Source organism: Entelurus aequoreus, linkage group LG11 (genome assembly GCF_033978785.1).
Source record: "Entelurus aequoreus isolate RoL-2023_Sb linkage group LG11, RoL_Eaeq_v1.1, whole genome shotgun sequence".
NCBI classification, from domain to species: Eukaryota; Metazoa; Chordata; class Actinopteri; order Syngnathiformes; family Syngnathidae; genus Entelurus; species Entelurus aequoreus.
Genome location: NC_084741.1, coordinates 51,244,498 through 51,263,532, shown reverse-complemented (window position 1 = coordinate 51,263,532; position 19,035 = coordinate 51,244,498). Strand labels below are relative to the sequence as shown.

Here is a 19,035-nt window from a genome sequence, read left to right as displayed (position 1 = left end):
CTAAGTGTAAAATTGAGCTGTATTTTTAAATTAAAGAAACTGCTGTTCTAAATGTGTCCATTGGATGTCGCAATAGCAATTCTGTTAGGCAAACAAATATTTTATACCGTGTCGAGAAACTTTACCAAGCAAGAGGTACACTGTAAATCGGGTCTGCGACTGCTCCCCCTCTACCCAACGTAAAACAAACAGGAGCAGAGCCAATCAGAAGTCTAGGTCTTTTGCTGTTTCCAGCATCTGATTGGCAGACATTGAGAACCTTCGTACATTTGACTGGCTACATGCTGTGTAAATGTTGTTCCCTATTACTGTTGAAGGAAAAGTGCTTAACTATATCTTTTATCCTTTTTATGCATCCTTTAATCTCCTGTTAACTCTCTGTAGATACTCTTAATTCTAAATGATGTATGTCATTTTTACATGGGATTATCTTCATAGATAATGCATTCACAACTGTAGAATATTAGTCTTTGTATTGTTTTGTGCAATTTTGCTGTAATATGTTATAGTGTTTTACATAATAGCCACATTGAAATCGTCATCTGAAGCAAGTTTATCTTCATAGTAAGTGATTAATGAGGGGAACATGTTTCCAAATTCAGGCATGCCTTTGAGACATTTGTGATTAAGAGCTAGTCATAGTCAAAAGTTGACATACACTTGTAAAGAACATAATGTCATGGCTGTCTTGAGTTTCCAATCATTTCTACAACTCTTATTTTTTTGTGATAGAGTGATTGGAGCACATACTTGATTGTCACAAAAAAACATTGAAGTTTGGTACCTTTATTTAGCTCAGTGGCCTTGTGGTTAGAGTGTCCGCCCTGAGATTGGTAGATCGTGAGTTCAAACCCCGGCTGAGTAATATCAAAGACTATAAAAATGGGACCCATTACCTCCCTGTACTCAGCATCAAGGGTTGGAATTGGGGGTTAAATCACCAAAATTATTCCCAAACGCGGCCACAGCTGCTGCTCACTGCTCCCGTCACCTCCCAGGGGGTGGAACAAGGGGATGGGTCAAATACAGAGTAAATTCACCACACCTAGTGTGTGTGACTATCCGTGGTACTTTAACTTTAACTTTAATGAATTTATTATGGGTCTACTGAAAATGTGACCAAATCTGCTGGGTCAAAAGTATACATACAGCAATGTTAATATTTGGTTACATGTCCCTTGGCAAGTTTCACTGCAATAAGGCGCTTTTGGTAGCCATCCACAAGCTTCTGGTTGAATTTTTGATCACTCCTCTTTTCTGACATGGACTTGTTTCTTCAGTTGTGTCCCCATGTTCTCAATGGGGTTTAAGTCAGGACTTTGGGAAGGCCATTCTGAAACCTTAATTCTAGCCTGATTTAGCCATTCCTTTACCACTTTTGGCGTGTGTTTGGGGTCATTGTCCTGTTGGAACACCCAAATGCGCCCAAGACCCAACCTCCAGGCTGATGATTTTAGGTTGTCCTGAAGAATTTGGAGGTAATCCTCCTTTTTCATTGTCCCATTTACTCTCTGTAAAGCACCAGTTATATTGGCAGCAAAACAGGCCAAGAGCATACCACCACAATGCTTGACGGTAGGCATGGTGTTCCTGGGATTAAAGGCCTCACATTTTCACCTCCAAACATATTGCTGGGTATTGTGGCCAAACAGCTAAATTTTTGTTTCATCTGACCACAGAACTTTCCTCCAGAAAGTCATATCGTTGTCCATGTGATCAGCAGCAAACTTAAGACAAGCCTTAAGGTGTCGCTTCTGAAGCAAGGGCTTCCTTCTTGCATGGTAGCCTCTCAGTCCATGGCGGTGCAAAACACGCTTGACTGTGGACACTGACACCTGTGTTCCAGCAGCTTCCAATTCATTGCAGACCTGCTTTTTAGTGGTTCTCGGTTGACTCTTGATCATCCTGACCAATTTTCTCTCAGCAGCAGGTGATAGCTTTCGTTTTCTTCCTGATCGTGGCAGTGACAAAACTGTGCCATGCACTTTATACTTACAAACAATTGTTAGCACAGTTGCTCTTTGGACCTTAAGCTGCTTTGAAATGGCACCAAGTGACTTTCCTGACTTGTTCAAGTCAATGATTTGTTTTTTCAGATCTGTGCTGAGTTCCTTTGACTTTCCAATTGTCGCGTTTGTAACCGAGTCTAATGACTGCATCAAATGAGCCCTATTTAAATGGGCTGAGAGAAGTCAACAGGTGTCGTCAATCATAATCACTCACATGAAGTTAAGAGGCCATGCCATGAAGCTAATTTGATTTACATCACCAAAATTGATCATGTATGTTGCTGTATGTATACTTTTGACCCAGCAGATTTGATCATATTTTCAGTAGACTTATAATAACTCTATAAAATAACCAAACTTCATGAATGTTTTTTGTGACAAACAAGTATGTGTCACAAAAAAATAAGAGTTGTAGAAATTATTGGAAACTCACGACAGCCATGACATTATGTCCTTCACAAGTGTACGTAAACTTTTGACCACTGCTGTATATAAATTAAATGTTATTGATTTATATTGATTGTCAAGTCATGTGACAGACAAAGGACATACAGTACATATTCTCTAACGCTAATGGGTCACACAATATTGCCACTAAAGGAATTGCATGTGGCCGGGAATACAAGCAAGTGCTGGCTGAGGTATAATTGGATGGAGCAATTGAGAGAACTTCAGATATTGACATCTTCATGTGTTGAGGAAAATGGGTTTTGATTAAGGATGGCCTAGTGAAGGAACAGAGTCAAGAGTGTGGTTGTTTTCTTAATTGCTTGTTTTGTAAACATGTATTCTGCTAATGGGGTGTTTTTTACAGAAACGGCAGATGAGTGTATTAATGTATGTGTGATTTGTACCATGTACTATAGGTTTGAGTGTAGGGACTTGGTGCATTTGCCTTTGTTCTTTTTAGCTGGATTTTCAATCTTATCCTCAAGTATTTCTGATGTGGATTCCAACTTTGTCATTTTGCAGGTATGACTATAGAGAGATGCTGTACAACTCCACGTTCTGTCTCGTTCCTCGAGGACGACGGCTGGGTTCCTTCCGCTTCTTAGAGGCATTGCAGGTCAGTGACACCCACACATATTTGATATATTTATCCATAGAATAAATATTTCTCAATGTAAGGATCCTCTCAAATACATGCAATTAATGCTGTGCGATATGGACTAAAATATATGTCCCGATACAGCTAGATATACTGGTGAAACTAAAAAAAAAATTAATATCGTGCAAAAGTCCATTCATGTCAGCAAATGTGAAACTAATATGTGATATAAACGCATTACATGGAAAGTGAGATATACCAATCCTTTATTATTTCATAATTTAAATGATCATGGCTTGGGAACGATGTGGCGAAGTTGGGAGAGTGGCCGTGCCAGCAACCTGAGGGTTCCTGGCTCAATCCCCACCTTCTACCAACCTCGTCACGTCCATTGTGTCCTTGAGCAAGACACTTCACCCTTGCTCCTGATAGGTCGTGGTTAGGGCCTTGCATGGCAGCTCCCGCCATCAGTGTGTGGATGTGTGTGTGAATGTGGAAATAGTGTCAAAGCGCTTTGAATACCTTGAAGGTAGAAAGGCGCTATACAAGTATAACCCATTTATAGTTTTTGAAAACCTCAAATATTCTGAGATTTTCGATTTGTAAGCCACAATCAAAATTATATCAAAAGAAAATCTTTAAACATCGGCCTGTGTCATGTATTAGTCTCACCTTGTAAATCTAATTCCATCCATCCATCTATTTTTCTACCGCTTGTCCCTCTCTTGGTTGCGGGGGTGCTGGAGCCTATCCCAGCTGCGTTCTAATTACTGGAATAAACTAACCTTTGCACAAAATTCAAATGTTTTAAGTTTCACCTATATAAACACATATTTGATGTAGTACAAGACAATTAAAAAACTAAGTATCGCTGTAAGAGTATTGCTTGAAGACTGAAAAGGAAGCTCAGCTTCTTTGGGAATGTCAAATAAGTGGTACCGGTACATTTTGTACATTAGTGTTTACATTTCATTGTCTAAATATGCGCTAGAATGCGTTCAACTTTTGTTCAGAATCGGCTACATTCAAGACAGCTGAAGTTATTTTGTTCTCATTTGTGTGGTAGCCTTACAGTGCATTAAATAGTGTTGAAGTTAAGCGTCCATTGACTTCAATAGGGGAGCATGGAGTGGGTTGTTCCACTGCAGCCAAACTACAGTCATTGGATAAATGTCCCACCCATCAGTTTGACTGTTTGTTTGACTGCAAAATGAGCGAATCTGCGATCTTGAAATATAAACCAGTCCCACAGCATTTTTCAAGTTTTTGTTTTAATCCTCTAAGTCAATGGTCCCCAACCACCAGGCCGCGGCCCGGTACCGGTCCGTGGATCGATTGGTACGCACAAGAAAAAACAAAAAACATTTTTTAAAATCTTTTATTAAATCAACATAAAAAACACAAGATACACTTACAATTAGTGCACCAACCCAAAAAACCTCCCTCCCCCATTTACACTCATTCACACTCATTCACACTCATTTGCACAAAAGGGTTGTTTCTTTCTGTTATTAATATTTCTGGTTCCTACATTATATATCAATATAGATATATACAGTCTGCTGGGATACAGTCCGTAAGCACACATGATTGTATTTTTTTATGAAAAAAAGTAAATAAATAAAAAAAACATACCCATCCCTCCCACCCCCTGGTCCGTGGGACAAATTTTCAAGCGTTACAAAAAGGTTACAAAAAGGTTGGGGGAACACTGCTCTAAGTGACATTTTCTATCTAGCGTCTTTATCTTTTATTTATTATTAGAGACTGTACTCGTATTTTAGAGTTGCTGAAAATTAGCTTTCCCTACTTAAAAACCCAGCAGATTCCACTGGTCTACACATTAGAATTTAGAGATGGCACCTGTAATTTCTCTGTCTGAGGTACTACTTTTCACAGATGTTGCCTTTGGATGACACATTTATGAGGCCCGTTTGGTATGTTTTTCTTCTCATCACTTTGTGGTTTTGAGGTAACTTTAGTATTTTAGCGCGTATTCACTGACACTCTTCCGTGTCTTCAAGTGATAGAAAAGCATAGACCTGTTCAAGTCACTAGCAACAACTTATTGCAGACATGTTTTGCAGATAAGCCTACCGTTGTTTGGTGGGTGTCTGACTTTTTATATCCAAAGTAAAGCCAAACAAAGGAATTCCTCTTCCCTTTTTTTGACATAAATTCCTCTTTAGATTTTGTTGGTTTAGTTTCCATTGTGCTTTCCACCTCTGCTATGTTGTTGGCATCCATACATGGATGTATTAGCGCTGTAAAGTTATTTAAAGTAATGTTAAATGCTACCACACTGCAGGAGCGTTTTTGCAGCAATATTAGCTGCAGTCCTGACATTAACATTACCATATAAACAATATAGAATTATATTGTACGATAGGGCTGGCGGTTAAAACAATATCAATATATATCGCGATAGACACATAATCGATGTCAATAAAAAATGTGTATGATAAACCATTGGATATTTAATATTTATTTTTTTGGGTCGAAAGAAACCTGAAAGAATGAAGCATAGTTGGTTGCATGAACAAAGGCACTCGCTGTCTGGTAACCTAGCAAAACAGGAAGTGATCTGTGAGCAATGGGAGGGTCACGCTAAACAGCCAATCACATACCAGTATAAACTATCAAGATTGGTTGCGCCATCTTGCTGTGTCGCAGTTGATTCTCTAAATGAAGTGAGAAGAGAAAGTAAACATGAGTGCTGCAGAGAGTGAAGCAATTGTCAATAAAAGTGTGGCGGTTTTATGTATTTTTACAAACGGACCGTAGTCTTTCGCTGCGCTCATCTTTTGTTTTCAACCCTCGTCCATTCCTTATCCGGATGTACGGAAAAAACAGGTAGGAACAAAAGTGCAGGACTGTGTAAAATAAAATAATGATTTTGTCTAATGCTGGGCGGTAGAAATTGATGGATGGATAGATGGATGTAATTTTGCCTATAGTTCACAATTATTATAAGAGACAAGAACACGTGTCTTTTTTTGGAGAGGGTGTGGGGGGGGATTTTAAAGGTGATAAAAAAACGCTTGGACGATGTGGCTAATGGGAGTCATCGTTGGAGGCTTCAGAGCCCACTAAAACAACTTCAAAGCCCTCCAATGTTTTATATACACACTGATATATATATATATATATATATATATATATATATATATATATATATATATATATATATATATATATATATATATATATATATATATATATATATATATATATATATATATATATATATAAAAATATGTAATATGTACAGTATTTACCATATTTTGGTCATTTTAATCATTGCCGAAACTAAATCTTCGGCGCATTTATTTCTGTTTCCATAGCAGCGCATGGCCAACTTCTGGCAACAAATGTGTGTTCCTACTTCCGGAAGCAAAGACGTGTGTGTTTTCTAATCATGGCAGATTTGGTAACAAACAATGAAGACGACTATTTTCGTACAAATTAGTATTCACAACCTTATATTTTTTTATCTGAATATATGGAAGATTAACTACTGCTATTTTGACATAAATAGAGTGCTTCCACAAATAAACCCGGAAAAAGCGTCCCCGGCGAGCTGGACCAAACATAAAACTGTCCATCGAGTGAGTTACACTTGATATTGATCATGATACACGCAGCATGTCATGCGTGTATGCCATGCTGTCTGGCTAGCTGTGTACAAACAATACATGAAATGAGGGCTAATACTTTACAGATGCTGTAATATGATTGTTCATGTTTTTTTCAGTCAGTAGAGATTGTCGTCTTATGGCATTGTGTTGTGCATTACAAACTCAAACGTGTTTTGTGCTGACGTAGAAGCTAGCTTTTCTCTTGCTGTAGTTAGCTTTTGCGGCTAATACCGTAGCACGCCATAGTGTTATAACGCTAGAAGAAGAGTTCCTCAGTATCCGCTCTTACAATAACAATGTTGCTACAGTTTGGTTATTATACAGTTTACGGAACGTAAATCAAGTATTGTTGACAGCTTTTGAATGCTTTTTTGAAGTGATTTAGAGGTAGAATTGATGATTGTGAACGATAGGCAAAATTCCAAAAACCGTGCAGTTCCCTTTTAAGCATTTATCTCATATTCCTAGTTTAGATTTTTTTAAATCTTCTTTACAATGAATTTTTCAGTGTTTTCCATTGTTTTGTTGAACATATTGCATAAAGAAGCACATATAAAACTTTACCGCAAACGTAACAAATTTCCTTCTGGACTTCTGGTAGCTCTCGTGGTGAGCATCATTAATACCCAGTTGCAAAGCAGAAGATTGTGGGCTTAATCCCAGCTCATATATGAAAATGTAGTAAGGTTTATAATTTATGTTTACATTTTGTTAAAATTGTTTAATACGCTAAACTTCAGCATATCAATAAAAAAGTGGACTGTTACAAAGTCATGCTGATTGTCAATGATGTTAGATAATATAACATGTGATAGTTCTCCTCAATGAAAGCTTTTGTTTTTCTGGAAATTCATTGTGTTGCTCAAGATAATATTATTTATAAGGTGCTGGGATACCCATGATTTTAGCCTTTCAAATCTCCTCTTGGACCACCAATTTTTTACCTCAAATCCTAGTTGTGGCCCTGGTCGCACTACGATGTAGGGATTGTGGATTCTGAGCCGAAGATGTCGTTGTGGCTTGTGCAGCTCTTTGAGACATTTGTGATTAAGGGCTATATAAGTAAACTTTGATTGATTGATATTGGAATATTGCAGATCACTACATGCAATATACGTATCTGCTTTAACTTGGGATTATACAGGTTGCTTGAATGCAGTCATTTCTTGGATTTTATAAGACGTGATTTTTAGTTTATTTTATAAAATTGTTTATATTCTCGCCAACTCTACATTTGTTCTACAAATAAAGGCCTATATTTGTCTGCACCGTAGCTGCTCTAACAGAACATACTAAACCAAGAAATGATCACACAGCCCTTATCAACAGTAAAGCATGTGACCATGTGATAACCGAAATGGCCTTGCTATTTGATTTATCCTCTACATGTACGTAAAAACACATCATGCTTTTATCCTGATATAATAGGATGATGTGGGTAAGGATTGAGCTCAGAGAGCCTCCAGGCCATTGTTCTGTGATTGGGCTCAAATGAGACCTTTTGATATAAGGACAGAACAGGATTGACCCTGTGATGGGCAAGAGTCATGTCACACACTACATTAAAGACACTACATCGAAAGCCATGGTGTATCATACATTTTTCTGACAATGTTATATTGGCAACATGCCGAGAAAAAGGGCAGTTTGTAAGAGATCATGCATTCAGAGATGCTGTGAGGCATGCCGCTGTCCTGTATTTGATCAGGAAATGTGCAAATACCACAATTTTTACTTATTTAATGTTTATACTTGGAATCATACAGAAATTACATTCATAACACAAATTAGTCGGTAGATTATCATACATGTTTTTTTATTTTTGATCATGACAAAAGATTTTCTTTTTCCAAGGCGAGGTGTAACAGAAAATAATTGAAAGCACTGACCTAAGCCAATTAGTGACCAAGCCCCTCAAATTAGGCACACACACACACAAAGACTGTACTGTATATACAACCACTGATACATACAGTAATATGGACAAACATCCCGATTCAACGCAATGGTAAACAAATAAGATGATGTATGTTCTCTGTGGTCTTTTGTACACTCATTACAGGCAGCTTGTGTACCAGTAATGCTAAGTAATGGCTGGGAGCTGCCCTTCTCCGAAATCATTGACTGGAACACCGCAGCTGTGATTGGTGATGAAAGGCTGCTTCTTCAGGTAAAAATTAATACTGTTAAAACTTTAAGAAACGAAGAATTGCAACACACTGTTTTGATTATTTATAATATTGTTTTATGGCTGCTGTTTATAAGGCCAGATTGGATTAGGATTGGCACCACAGTTTATCAGTTGTGTGTAGCATTGATAAAACCTAGAGGAAGGGTGTCAAGCTTGTTTTAATTACAGGCTACATTCACTGTATGGTTGCCCTCAGTAAGCCAATTATATGTGTAAAACCACAAAAACAACAATAAATTGATAGATAACTAGTTCAGAAGTCACAGTAAAATAGTTCCAAGTAGATGTAAAACAATTGTTGTGTATTTCATTTTATTTAGGGTTTGCTTGTTATATCTTGTTGCATTAATTTATACTGAGTACATTAAGTTACAGATTTGGAAAATTTGTATTATAAGTAAGAGTTCATTTGCAATTAGCATAAAAATATGAAAAAAGAAAATGTCTTATCACAGCATTATTATTATTATAGCAAGGAGCTTCCTGTTTCCCTACTTGATCATGCAGGGGTTAATTAGCATGTCTGTTTGCTTGTGTCACAGATTCCATCAACAGTTCGCTCCATCCACCAGGATAATATTCTATCTTTAAGACAGCAAACCCAATTCCTGTGGGAGGCCTACTTCAACTCTGTCGAGAAAATAGTTCTGACCACACTGGAGGTACGATATCCATTCATTTGTGCAGACTACAATTTTAGGGTTAAATTAGTTTCTATAAGACATTATTTCATTTAAATTACAGTGGGCTTAAACGTTTGTGTGACTTTGGTAGAGACCTGAAGTTTCATCTGAAAGTGGTACACATCCGTTCTGGTCAATACTGCTGTCATGTTTCTTCCGTAGGCAGTCAGTCATGACATTTGTTTGTTCCAATCAGAGTTCATTTAGTTGATGGTTTCTGGTGAATATTGATCATGTTGCTCTTGAGCTCAAGTTACTTTAAGAGAGGTTTGGTTAGCTATAAGATGGAATTTGCTATTAAGTACACACTACCGCACATTGTTTTGCTCTCTGTTTATTATACACTTATTTTAATAATTTTCAGTTGTTTACGTTTTAGAGTTGTAATGCGGTGGTTTAGGCTAGCATGTAGGTCACACGGTCATATCTGGGTTGGAACCCCCAGTTGGACATCTTTGTGTGGAGTTGCATGTTGTCCCCGTGACAGCAGTTGCCTTTGCGTGTGCATAGTTCAAGTGCTCTTTTAATGTTTCAACTCCAATTTCATGTGACTAAATATTTTAAGGTAAACAACAGGGATCGACCGATTATCAGCCGGGCTAATTATCGCCGCCAATATTTGGCACTTTGACATATATCGGCAACTACCTTTTTTTATCGTTATCATTTTCACGTCAATCGTGAGCTACCAGTCAATCGTGGAGGGGTGTGTCAGTCGATCGCCAGCCAGGCATTACAAAAATAGTCCTAAAAATTAGCCATTATGGGGGAATAATGCCTACTGCCAGCCCACAATGCTGATAAGTTGATGATGGGCGGAGAAAACCTACTTGCCGTTTGATTTAAGAACTTAGCCATTTTTTTGCCACTTTTATCTGCCTATGTGTCCATTTTTACTCAATGTTTTTGTTTTTCATTACGCTTAAATGATAACACTCTCACAGATTGATGGTACTTACTGCGAGCTTGTCTGTGTCATGTGGCTTTTTAGTTAAATGTGGTACCTAATAATAGAAAATGACACCTCACATCCACAAATAATAGCACCAAGGGGAAACAACAAAAGGCCATTTGAAAGAAGTGACTGCAATATTCTTAAATCGCTTTAAAAGACATGACAGCAAAAATCCTTCATTTGTATTTTCTTTTGCGTAATGGACACAAAAAGGCTGATTTCTTCCTGATATGTCTCTGACAAGCCATAGTGCTCAAACTGAAAACAGAGTTTTCCAAATGTAACATTCAATTTTTACAGATTATCCAGGACCGGGTGTTGCAGCAGACCTCGAGGAGTAACCTAATGTGGAACAGTCTGCCTGGTGGTCTTTTCGCCTTGCCTCAGTACTCCACATACCTTGGAGACTTCCCCTTCTACTACGCTAAACTTGGTCAGTACATTATTGATGCACCCTGTGTGTTATAAATCACATAAATGATTTTTCAGTCATGACACAAGGCTGGAACAGCTGGTGTGTGGCAGCTGTTGAATTTGAGAATATATGGCAGAGCCACGATTTATGCACTGAGCTTTTAATAATTTAACTTCACTGATGAGGTCTCCTCTAATACAAGTATGATTTGTTAATATCTACTGTTAATTTACTGGCATGACTTTAGAAAATGGATGAATGGATGGACTTTAAACAACACCATTAGACCGTTACTATGCCAACTCAAAATACATTGAGGTGAATTTGAATATTTGTATTTCCCTTTGGTTGCATGTACACCATTTTGCAGGTATCAAGCCATACCCAAAGTTTACAGCTGTCATTCACGTGGTGACACCACTGGTCTCGCAGTCCCAGCCGGTCATGAAGCTGCTAGTGGCTGTAGCCAAATCACAGTACTGTGCACAGGTGAGGCAAAACATTTAGCTTTTCTTGTCTATCATGCCAATTTATTTCCGTAATATAACTGAAAGACATCAATGTGTGATGGCTCCATAAATCGGAATTCGCCTTTCAGCCTTAACGAGTTCCCCCCAAGGATTCATAACTGTGTTTTATAATGTGTCATTTTAGGAAGCTTTACTACAGGATGATCTTTGGCAGTCTATTATATATTATGGAAACGACTACACTCAGAGCTAGTATGGCTGTCAAATGTGATATTCCTTACATTATTCAATTTGGCACACTTACCAAAACATTATTTACCTTAAGAGTGATAGAGGTGTTTTCATGTATTTCGACATGTTGTGCCTTCCATAGCAAAAAGTGGGGGTTTTTTTCAACTTGTCATTATGTCTATTCCATTGGGGGGGTTTTGCGCCTGAAGGTGTGAAAATTGTGTGCAATTGATCTGAATTATAATCATTATCTTCCACATAATTTATGTAGATAGCTATTTTTGATCAAATCAATCAAAAGGAATGTCAAAGATGTCTTCTTATATAGAATATCGTTAAACTATCTCTATTTTTTTTTTGCAGGTGATAGTTGTGTGGAATTGTGACAGATCTCTTCCCACCAAGCACCGCTGGCCTGTCACTTCAGTTCCTGTCCTTGTAATAGAAGGGGAAAGCAAGGTAAATAGCCTTATTCTGATCCTACTCTCGTTAAGTATTATCATTACTGCAGCATTTTATATCGTTGATCCGTTGGAGAGCTAAAATGTCAAAATACATGCACTATTTGTGCTGTCTTTTTTTCATTCTATTTAAAGGGAACCTATTATGCAAAACCAACGTTTCTTAATTATTGGTACCTGTTTTTGTTTATTTGGGATCTGCACAAGTCCCAAAAATTTGGAATCAAACCATGGAGGTGTAGCGGTTGAGTACTCTCTTTCGGCTATGTTGGGATTTTCCTATTGTTCCACCCGGGACTCAAAACCAGGTCGTTGGCAAGGTGTGCTAACTCCCAAGCAATAAGCCAGGGCTATCACCCTGATAGCCAGCACTGCTCTTGAGGTCGTCAGAAAGTGAAGTTTACTAACGTACACATGGCCCAGCCACACCGGCTGGCCTACGTTACAGAGGCATGGCGAAGATATTTAAAGAACAATCTTGCCTTCCTTCATCCTTCCTCCAAACGAGCCGTTTGTAATTTGTCCCTATTGTGACGTTTTTCCCAACTGGGAGGTCAGCGGATATTTTCATACATAGTAAAATTTTACCCAAAGGGCTTTGCACGAATACGCCATTGTAGTCCGTTGCTGTAGTCAATAAGTTCCTTCTCTTTCTCCATCCTCTTCTAGTGGGGCAGACTGTCTCGTACATGCACATGCATCCTCCTCTGTTGCCATTTCTAATACAAATTAGTGTATAGGTCTAACTTGTCTGTCAGTAGACTCGATATGGAAGCGCTAAAAACTACAAATTGGCTGACGGGGAGAAGATGCTGTTGAAGTGGAGCCACGTAAACAAGACCACCCACAAAACAGTGCATCCTGACGAGACGGTCAGAAAGCAGCTTAAAGATGGTCTGTAAAACATAATCTATGCAAAATGTTGACCAAAGAACCACCATTACATGTTATGTAGATCACAAGTGACTTTAAAGTAACTTGCTCAACTTGAAATATTATTTTTTTAAATGTTTAAATGCAAAAATAGTGTTTTCCCTAATATTTCATGCAACAATGTTACAAACTTCCAATTCAGAAACATTTAAGTTCTGTAGGTTTTTCCATGCACTAAATTGGTCTGATTACTCAAATATTTAGTTTTTTTGTATTTTCACACCTACATGTGAAGTCCCACTGTCCATGCACACTCTCACACACTTGGTCATGCTCTGTTTACCTCCCGTGAACTGGGGGGCACATATTTCCTTTTAGCACAGATAAAAGTATTGCTTTTCTGGTTGACTATGACGTCACAAAAAAACAGCTTAGCTCTGTTGTATCTGATGTCAGCTGTAATATTGGCACATATTACGAATATTACGTCTAATGGCTATGCTGATGTTGAATAGCAATAATCAATCAAGACATTATCATAGATTACGCCACAAAAACAATCAAGAAGGTCTTGGCGCAATTGCAGGTCAGAAGCAAAGAAAGACTGGCGAGAAATAATTATTTCAAAAATAATTTTCAGACTGAGAATCATGGAAAAAAAACTTTTGAATGTCTCGTAGTTCGTTCAAAAGGCTCTGTAGATTGATAGGAGTTTTAAATCCGAAGGAAAAGACTGTTTGTGCCCCAATACTGCTCCAGGGGGTTGGTGGGTTGCTAATGCTGTAGACAAGCTCCCCAGTTTTGTGGAATACAGAGTTGTTGCTAATCAGTTTGGAGTACACAAATGCAGCGTGAAGAGGTTTGTGTATGTGTTATGTAGACCACAAGGAAGTGTTTTAAATTTAGAAAAAAAATCATATGACCCCTTTACTGCGCCTTATAATCCAGGGCGCCTTTTATATGTGTGTATATATATATATATATGTATATATATATATATATATATATATATATATATATATATATTCAGTATATATATATATATATATATATATATATATATATATATATATATATATATATATATATATATCAGTATATATATTTATATATATATTTATATATGTATATATGCTTCACCTGGGAGGGTATCACTCCACTGATTTTCTAAGAGTTTAACACATCAGAAAATCTGTGCTTTTCTGCTGTCAGCTTCTATATGTGGTTGACTCTACTGTTAACAGAGTGAGTTAAAACAACATTGTCGCATTGGAGGCCAGGCATTTTGTGTTTGTAGGGCTTTGTTGACTAAATATTGTTGAGCTACCTGATACAACAACTGTAGCTGTGTAGTCTTGTGACCACTGCCTTCATTTTGCTTGTTTGTTTTCTGTTTCGCACATTTACACCAGGTCATAAGCAGTCGCTTTCTGCCCTACGACACCATCCCCACTGACGCTGTGCTAAGTCTGGATGAGGACACTGTGCTCTCCACTACAGAGGTCAGAATACAGACAGAAAATGCTTGGAAACATACAGTGTTATATTAAATTTTGCATACCCCATTTTGAATGTGAGTGTGAATGTTGTCTGTCTATCTGTGTTGGCCCTGCGATGAGGTGGCAACTTGTCCAGGGTGTACCCCGCCTTCCGCCCGAATGCAGCTGAGATAGGTTCCAGTACCCCCCGCGACCCCGAAAGGGACAAGCGGTAGAAAATGAATGAATGGATGGATGGATACCCCATTTTCGTTGGATTTGGTTTTACAAATATTTGTTTAAGTTTTCTTAAATTGTCATGGTTATCTTGCAGGCAAAGACTACCTAACAAACTACTATATACCCTGTACCTTACGATTAGTCTGCCGACATTACAGTACTAAATGCGTACATTAACCACAATTTGATCAGTAATTGATAATCAGTACACAATCAAGGCGATGTTAGACTACCGTTAGGTGTCATGTTAGTTATTCCTAAATATAAGGTAAGTAGTAGTACAAGATGTTTCACTGACATGGCCTAGGCCGACAATTAATAGGGCAATCAATCGAACAATAAATTAAAATGAACTCCATTATTTTGCCGGCATCGATAAATGTTTGTGTGTTTGCTTTCTTTGTCTCTTGCTTCAGAACAAGGTACAAAAGTGTTCACCCTGTGCATCGCTTTCATTCAATAGTGAGTGAATCCTCTTGTCAGTCATCTACAATCTTTACCTTGGTGACTGGACGGGACTGCTAGATTATGACAGCAACAGAGTCTCAGCAGTCGCATGTGAGAACAAGGGAGCCAGTGTGGCGATTTTGTTGGAAAGTGATGGAAACAACAACTGTGTTAAAAACATGCCTGATAGCTGGTCCAACAGGAAAGTTATTCATCTCTATATCATCAGTTTTGATCAATAACCCATCGCAAGTTTCTGCTTTTTTGAAGTACGGCTGTAAAATAACATGTTAGAACATAAAGTAACCTGTTAATACCAGTAAATTAACAAGTAGATTAATAATAGTTTCGAGAAAATAATACAACAGAAAATTACGCAATATGTTACCTACCGGATATGTCTGCAGCCAAATTAGAAGCCTCATTTATATACAAATAATATATTGTGACATGTATCTTTATCGCAGGAGGCTGCAATATATATCGCGGTACAGATTTTTGGCCATATCGCCCCTCCCAAGTGTTCATACGTTTTTGTTTTCATCTGACCCTTTGAAACGAATAAATAACAAAAACCAAGGCATCGCTGTAATTATAAAGTACCGGTACTACATTTTTGTTCCCGTCAAACTAAACTGAGCATGATCATCTCCCTCATGTCTTTCTGATCCAGTTTTTATTCCTACATGTCTATCTAGGTGGAGTTTTCCTTTACAGTGTGGCGGAGCTTCCCAGATCGTATTGTAGGGTACCCAGCCCGCAGCCACTTCTGGGATAGCAACAAGGAGCGTTGGGGTTACACTTCCAAATGGACCAATGACTACTCCATGGTGCTGACTGGTGCTGCCATCTACCACAAGTACTTAGTCCCGCCCTCTGTTTACTGTATATACATGCTGTTTTACTTATTCTAACATTGTATTTGTCCTCAGATACTACCACTACCTGTACACTACATACCTTCCCACCAGTCTGAAGACCATGGTGGATCAGATGTCTAACTGTGAGGACATTTTGATGAATTTCCTTGTCTCTTCTGTCTCGAAGTTGCCCCCCATCAAGGTTACCCAGAAGAAACAATACAAGGAGACTATGATGGCCCAGGTGAGCAATGCTCTACATTTTCAGTCTTTCTATTTTAACTAAAATGATCATTTCTAAATGCTTTTTCTGTGCACCAACTTCATCTTTGTCAATCTCCTCCACTCCTCCTCAGAGCTCACGGGCCTCTCGCTGGGCTGACCCCGACCATTTTGCTCAGCGTCAGACTTGCATGAACAAGTTTGCCAACTGGTTTGGCACGATGCCACTGGTTCATTCTCAGATGAGGCTGGACCCGGTCCTCTTTAAAGACCAGGTGTCCATACTGAGGAAAAAGTACAGGGACATTGAGAGGCTATAACCCTCCAGAGCCCCCCTGCTCTCTGGACACAAGTGGGAAAGAGTGAGGGGGTGTCTTATTTCTTTAATTGCACAAATGGATCAATAGAAAAGAACATGTTGATTGAAGTAAGCAAGAAAGAAAAGTTTAGTGTCCTCTTTACGCTATCTTTTTTTTCTACCCTTATCTGTCATGAACTGGGCAGTAGCAAAGCGTACAGCTTCATCTTTATTCCCGGTACATCACACTGAGGGACTTTGAACTGGAATTTCCAAAGTCTCGCAATGGATAGTAGAAAATGTTTTCCTTGTCCCAAACCGTAACAAACCATTCTTCTCCGTACACTATACACACATTCATGAAGGTTTGTGCTAATTATAAAAGTTACATATACCATATTACTTAGAATTAACAGGATACCAGTATTTTGGATGTCATTTTTCAGATCTAGTCATTTTTCTTATAAAGTACTGCTGCCTCTATTTTGAAGAGAGCAACTACAAGCCCTTCACCAGAGTTAGGTTCTTATTGTTCACTGTGCCTCAAGTTTATCATTTTTATTTGTAGCGCCAGATAGAAAGACGCGTTTGAAAATTAGTATTTTGCTGCTTTTCAGTTTTCATAATTTGACTGATAAAATGGTGAAGCTCACACTTGAGACAACATTCACATTTCTCTCATGAAAAAAGGTTTGGATTTAATGTTTAACAAACTAAATTGTTGGTAGTCTATACATGTTAGGGCAACTTACACACTGACTGACTCTAACAATTTTTTGCGATTTAGCCTCAGTTTTTCTATTTACCGGCCCTATGTGACTGAATATTTGCTGGTTTGAGTATAGAAGATTAAACCACTGTGGACTGCATGTGAAATAAACACTGCATACAGAGTCATTTATGCAATACTGTCAAGAATATTTCACTTTTTTTGTCCACTGACAATCAGGTCCAATGGTACTCACCCTTCTTTATTCTTATGACGTTCACACCACTAATTAGTTACATTTGGAGTAATTGCTCAAAAATAAGCCAGCGTGTTTACAAAATTCTAATTGGCAGCCCTAAAAAAAAAAAGCTGACTAAATTTTTTGCAGTAGTCGTCCATAAACCAGTAGCCTTAATGATTCTGACGGGTTTTATCTCATATACCTCCTGTTATTGTGAGGACAACAAGCTGTCATTTGACTCAGAAACTGTGGTTTCATATCAGAAAGTGTTATATGAATGATTTAAAAATGACGGCATAATCAAGGAAATAACATTGCAGCAACATTTCATTATTCTGTAGAATGTCTTTAAACTTCAATCCTCTACACTTTACCCCATCGTGTGCCAATAGTTAAGTTTTTTTGAAATGGTCGATACTGTATGGGGAATGCCATGTATTCTCATATGTATGAATTCTATCAAGTGTTTCTGTAAGAAAGGAGTGTTCTATTCCAGAAAACCCCAATGCTCTCAAGATATTTGAAAATAGGTGCAATATTACGAATTACATTTTCTCCTTTTATTTCTTTGTGTTGTTTCAGAGGATATTATATATTCAGGTGCCTTCAGAAAGAAATACATTTTTCCCTAAATAAAGCCTTGTGTCAGAACCAAGTACCTTTTCGTTTTGCCGCTTGTCACTATCCGGACGTACAGGCTCTCTTAAATGCCATTGTTGTTCAACACTGGAATGCTGACATTCCTATTGGTTCCATTAACATTTCCAACATCCTGTTTGAATACATATATATTGTATTGTGAGTTAGGAAATACAGGTCACCTAATTTTGTGTACACATTACACCAGGGGTGCCCAAAGTGTAGCCCGCGGGCCAAATTCCAAGTCATTCTTTTGGCCCGCCAAAGGGTGGCTCCCATGAATTCAATACATATTCATACTCTTTTAAGCTCACACGATCATTGAGGGTATGTCTTCAAGGCTAACCAGTTGCCATCTATCAAACATTATGATCTCCACTACCTTAAATAATGGCGGTATGAAATTAAACTACTCACTAATTGTGCAGCTGTACGCTTAAAATCTCTGTTTGGCCCGCGGACCATTAGCACATTTTCACTTTGGCCCTTGGAGGCAGAACGTTTGGGCACCCCTGCTATACGTTATTCAACCTAATGGTCTTTTTCTTCTTTTTTTCCCCGCCTTCGAATCTCTGCCTGCTATTTTCACTTTCTTAAATGCTGCAAGTGTAAAGACTGAAATGGAATGACAGTGGAAGAAATCACATTTTTGTACAATAATTTTCTAAAATAAAATGTTTTAATAAATGGCACGGGGCTGTGAGTTCTTTAAAAGTGTTGTTTTATTAGCTCTTTTGGACCTGAATAACTATGCAGGTTTCAAAACAGGAAATTAAATGTTCAAATTCCATTTATTCCCCCTTCTCTTACCCGCTTTATTGCAACACATTTCTCAGCTATATTAATGTGCATTCAGTTTTCATCCTTGTGTATATGTGGACCTCATTCCATGCTATGTAACTGATGTGTTTACATAAATCTGTCAGC

The 19,035-nt window shown here is 38.0% G+C and overlaps 1 protein-coding gene across 1 annotated transcript in view; it reads left to right on the top strand.

The window, feature by feature from the left end:
• LOC133660206 (exostosin-1a-like) overlaps nt 1-18,793 on the top strand; it is a 41,362-nt gene extending 22,569 nt beyond the window's left edge. The window contains exons 2-11 of the mRNA XM_062063486.1: nt 2,982-3,075; nt 8,758-8,865; nt 9,429-9,548; nt 10,825-10,957; nt 11,310-11,428; nt 12,004-12,099; nt 14,387-14,476; nt 15,838-15,998; nt 16,072-16,243; nt 16,356-18,793. Of these exons, the coding sequence (XP_061919470.1) occupies nt 2,982-3,075; nt 8,758-8,865; nt 9,429-9,548; nt 10,825-10,957; nt 11,310-11,428; nt 12,004-12,099; nt 14,387-14,476; nt 15,838-15,998; nt 16,072-16,243; nt 16,356-16,541 (1,279 nt within the window). The 3' untranslated portion in view covers nt 16,542-18,793. The remainder of the gene's footprint in view (nt 1-2,981; nt 3,076-8,757; nt 8,866-9,428; nt 9,549-10,824; nt 10,958-11,309; nt 11,429-12,003; nt 12,100-14,386; nt 14,477-15,837; nt 15,999-16,071; nt 16,244-16,355) is intronic.
• The last annotated feature ends 242 nt before the right edge of the window (nt 18,794-19,035 follow it).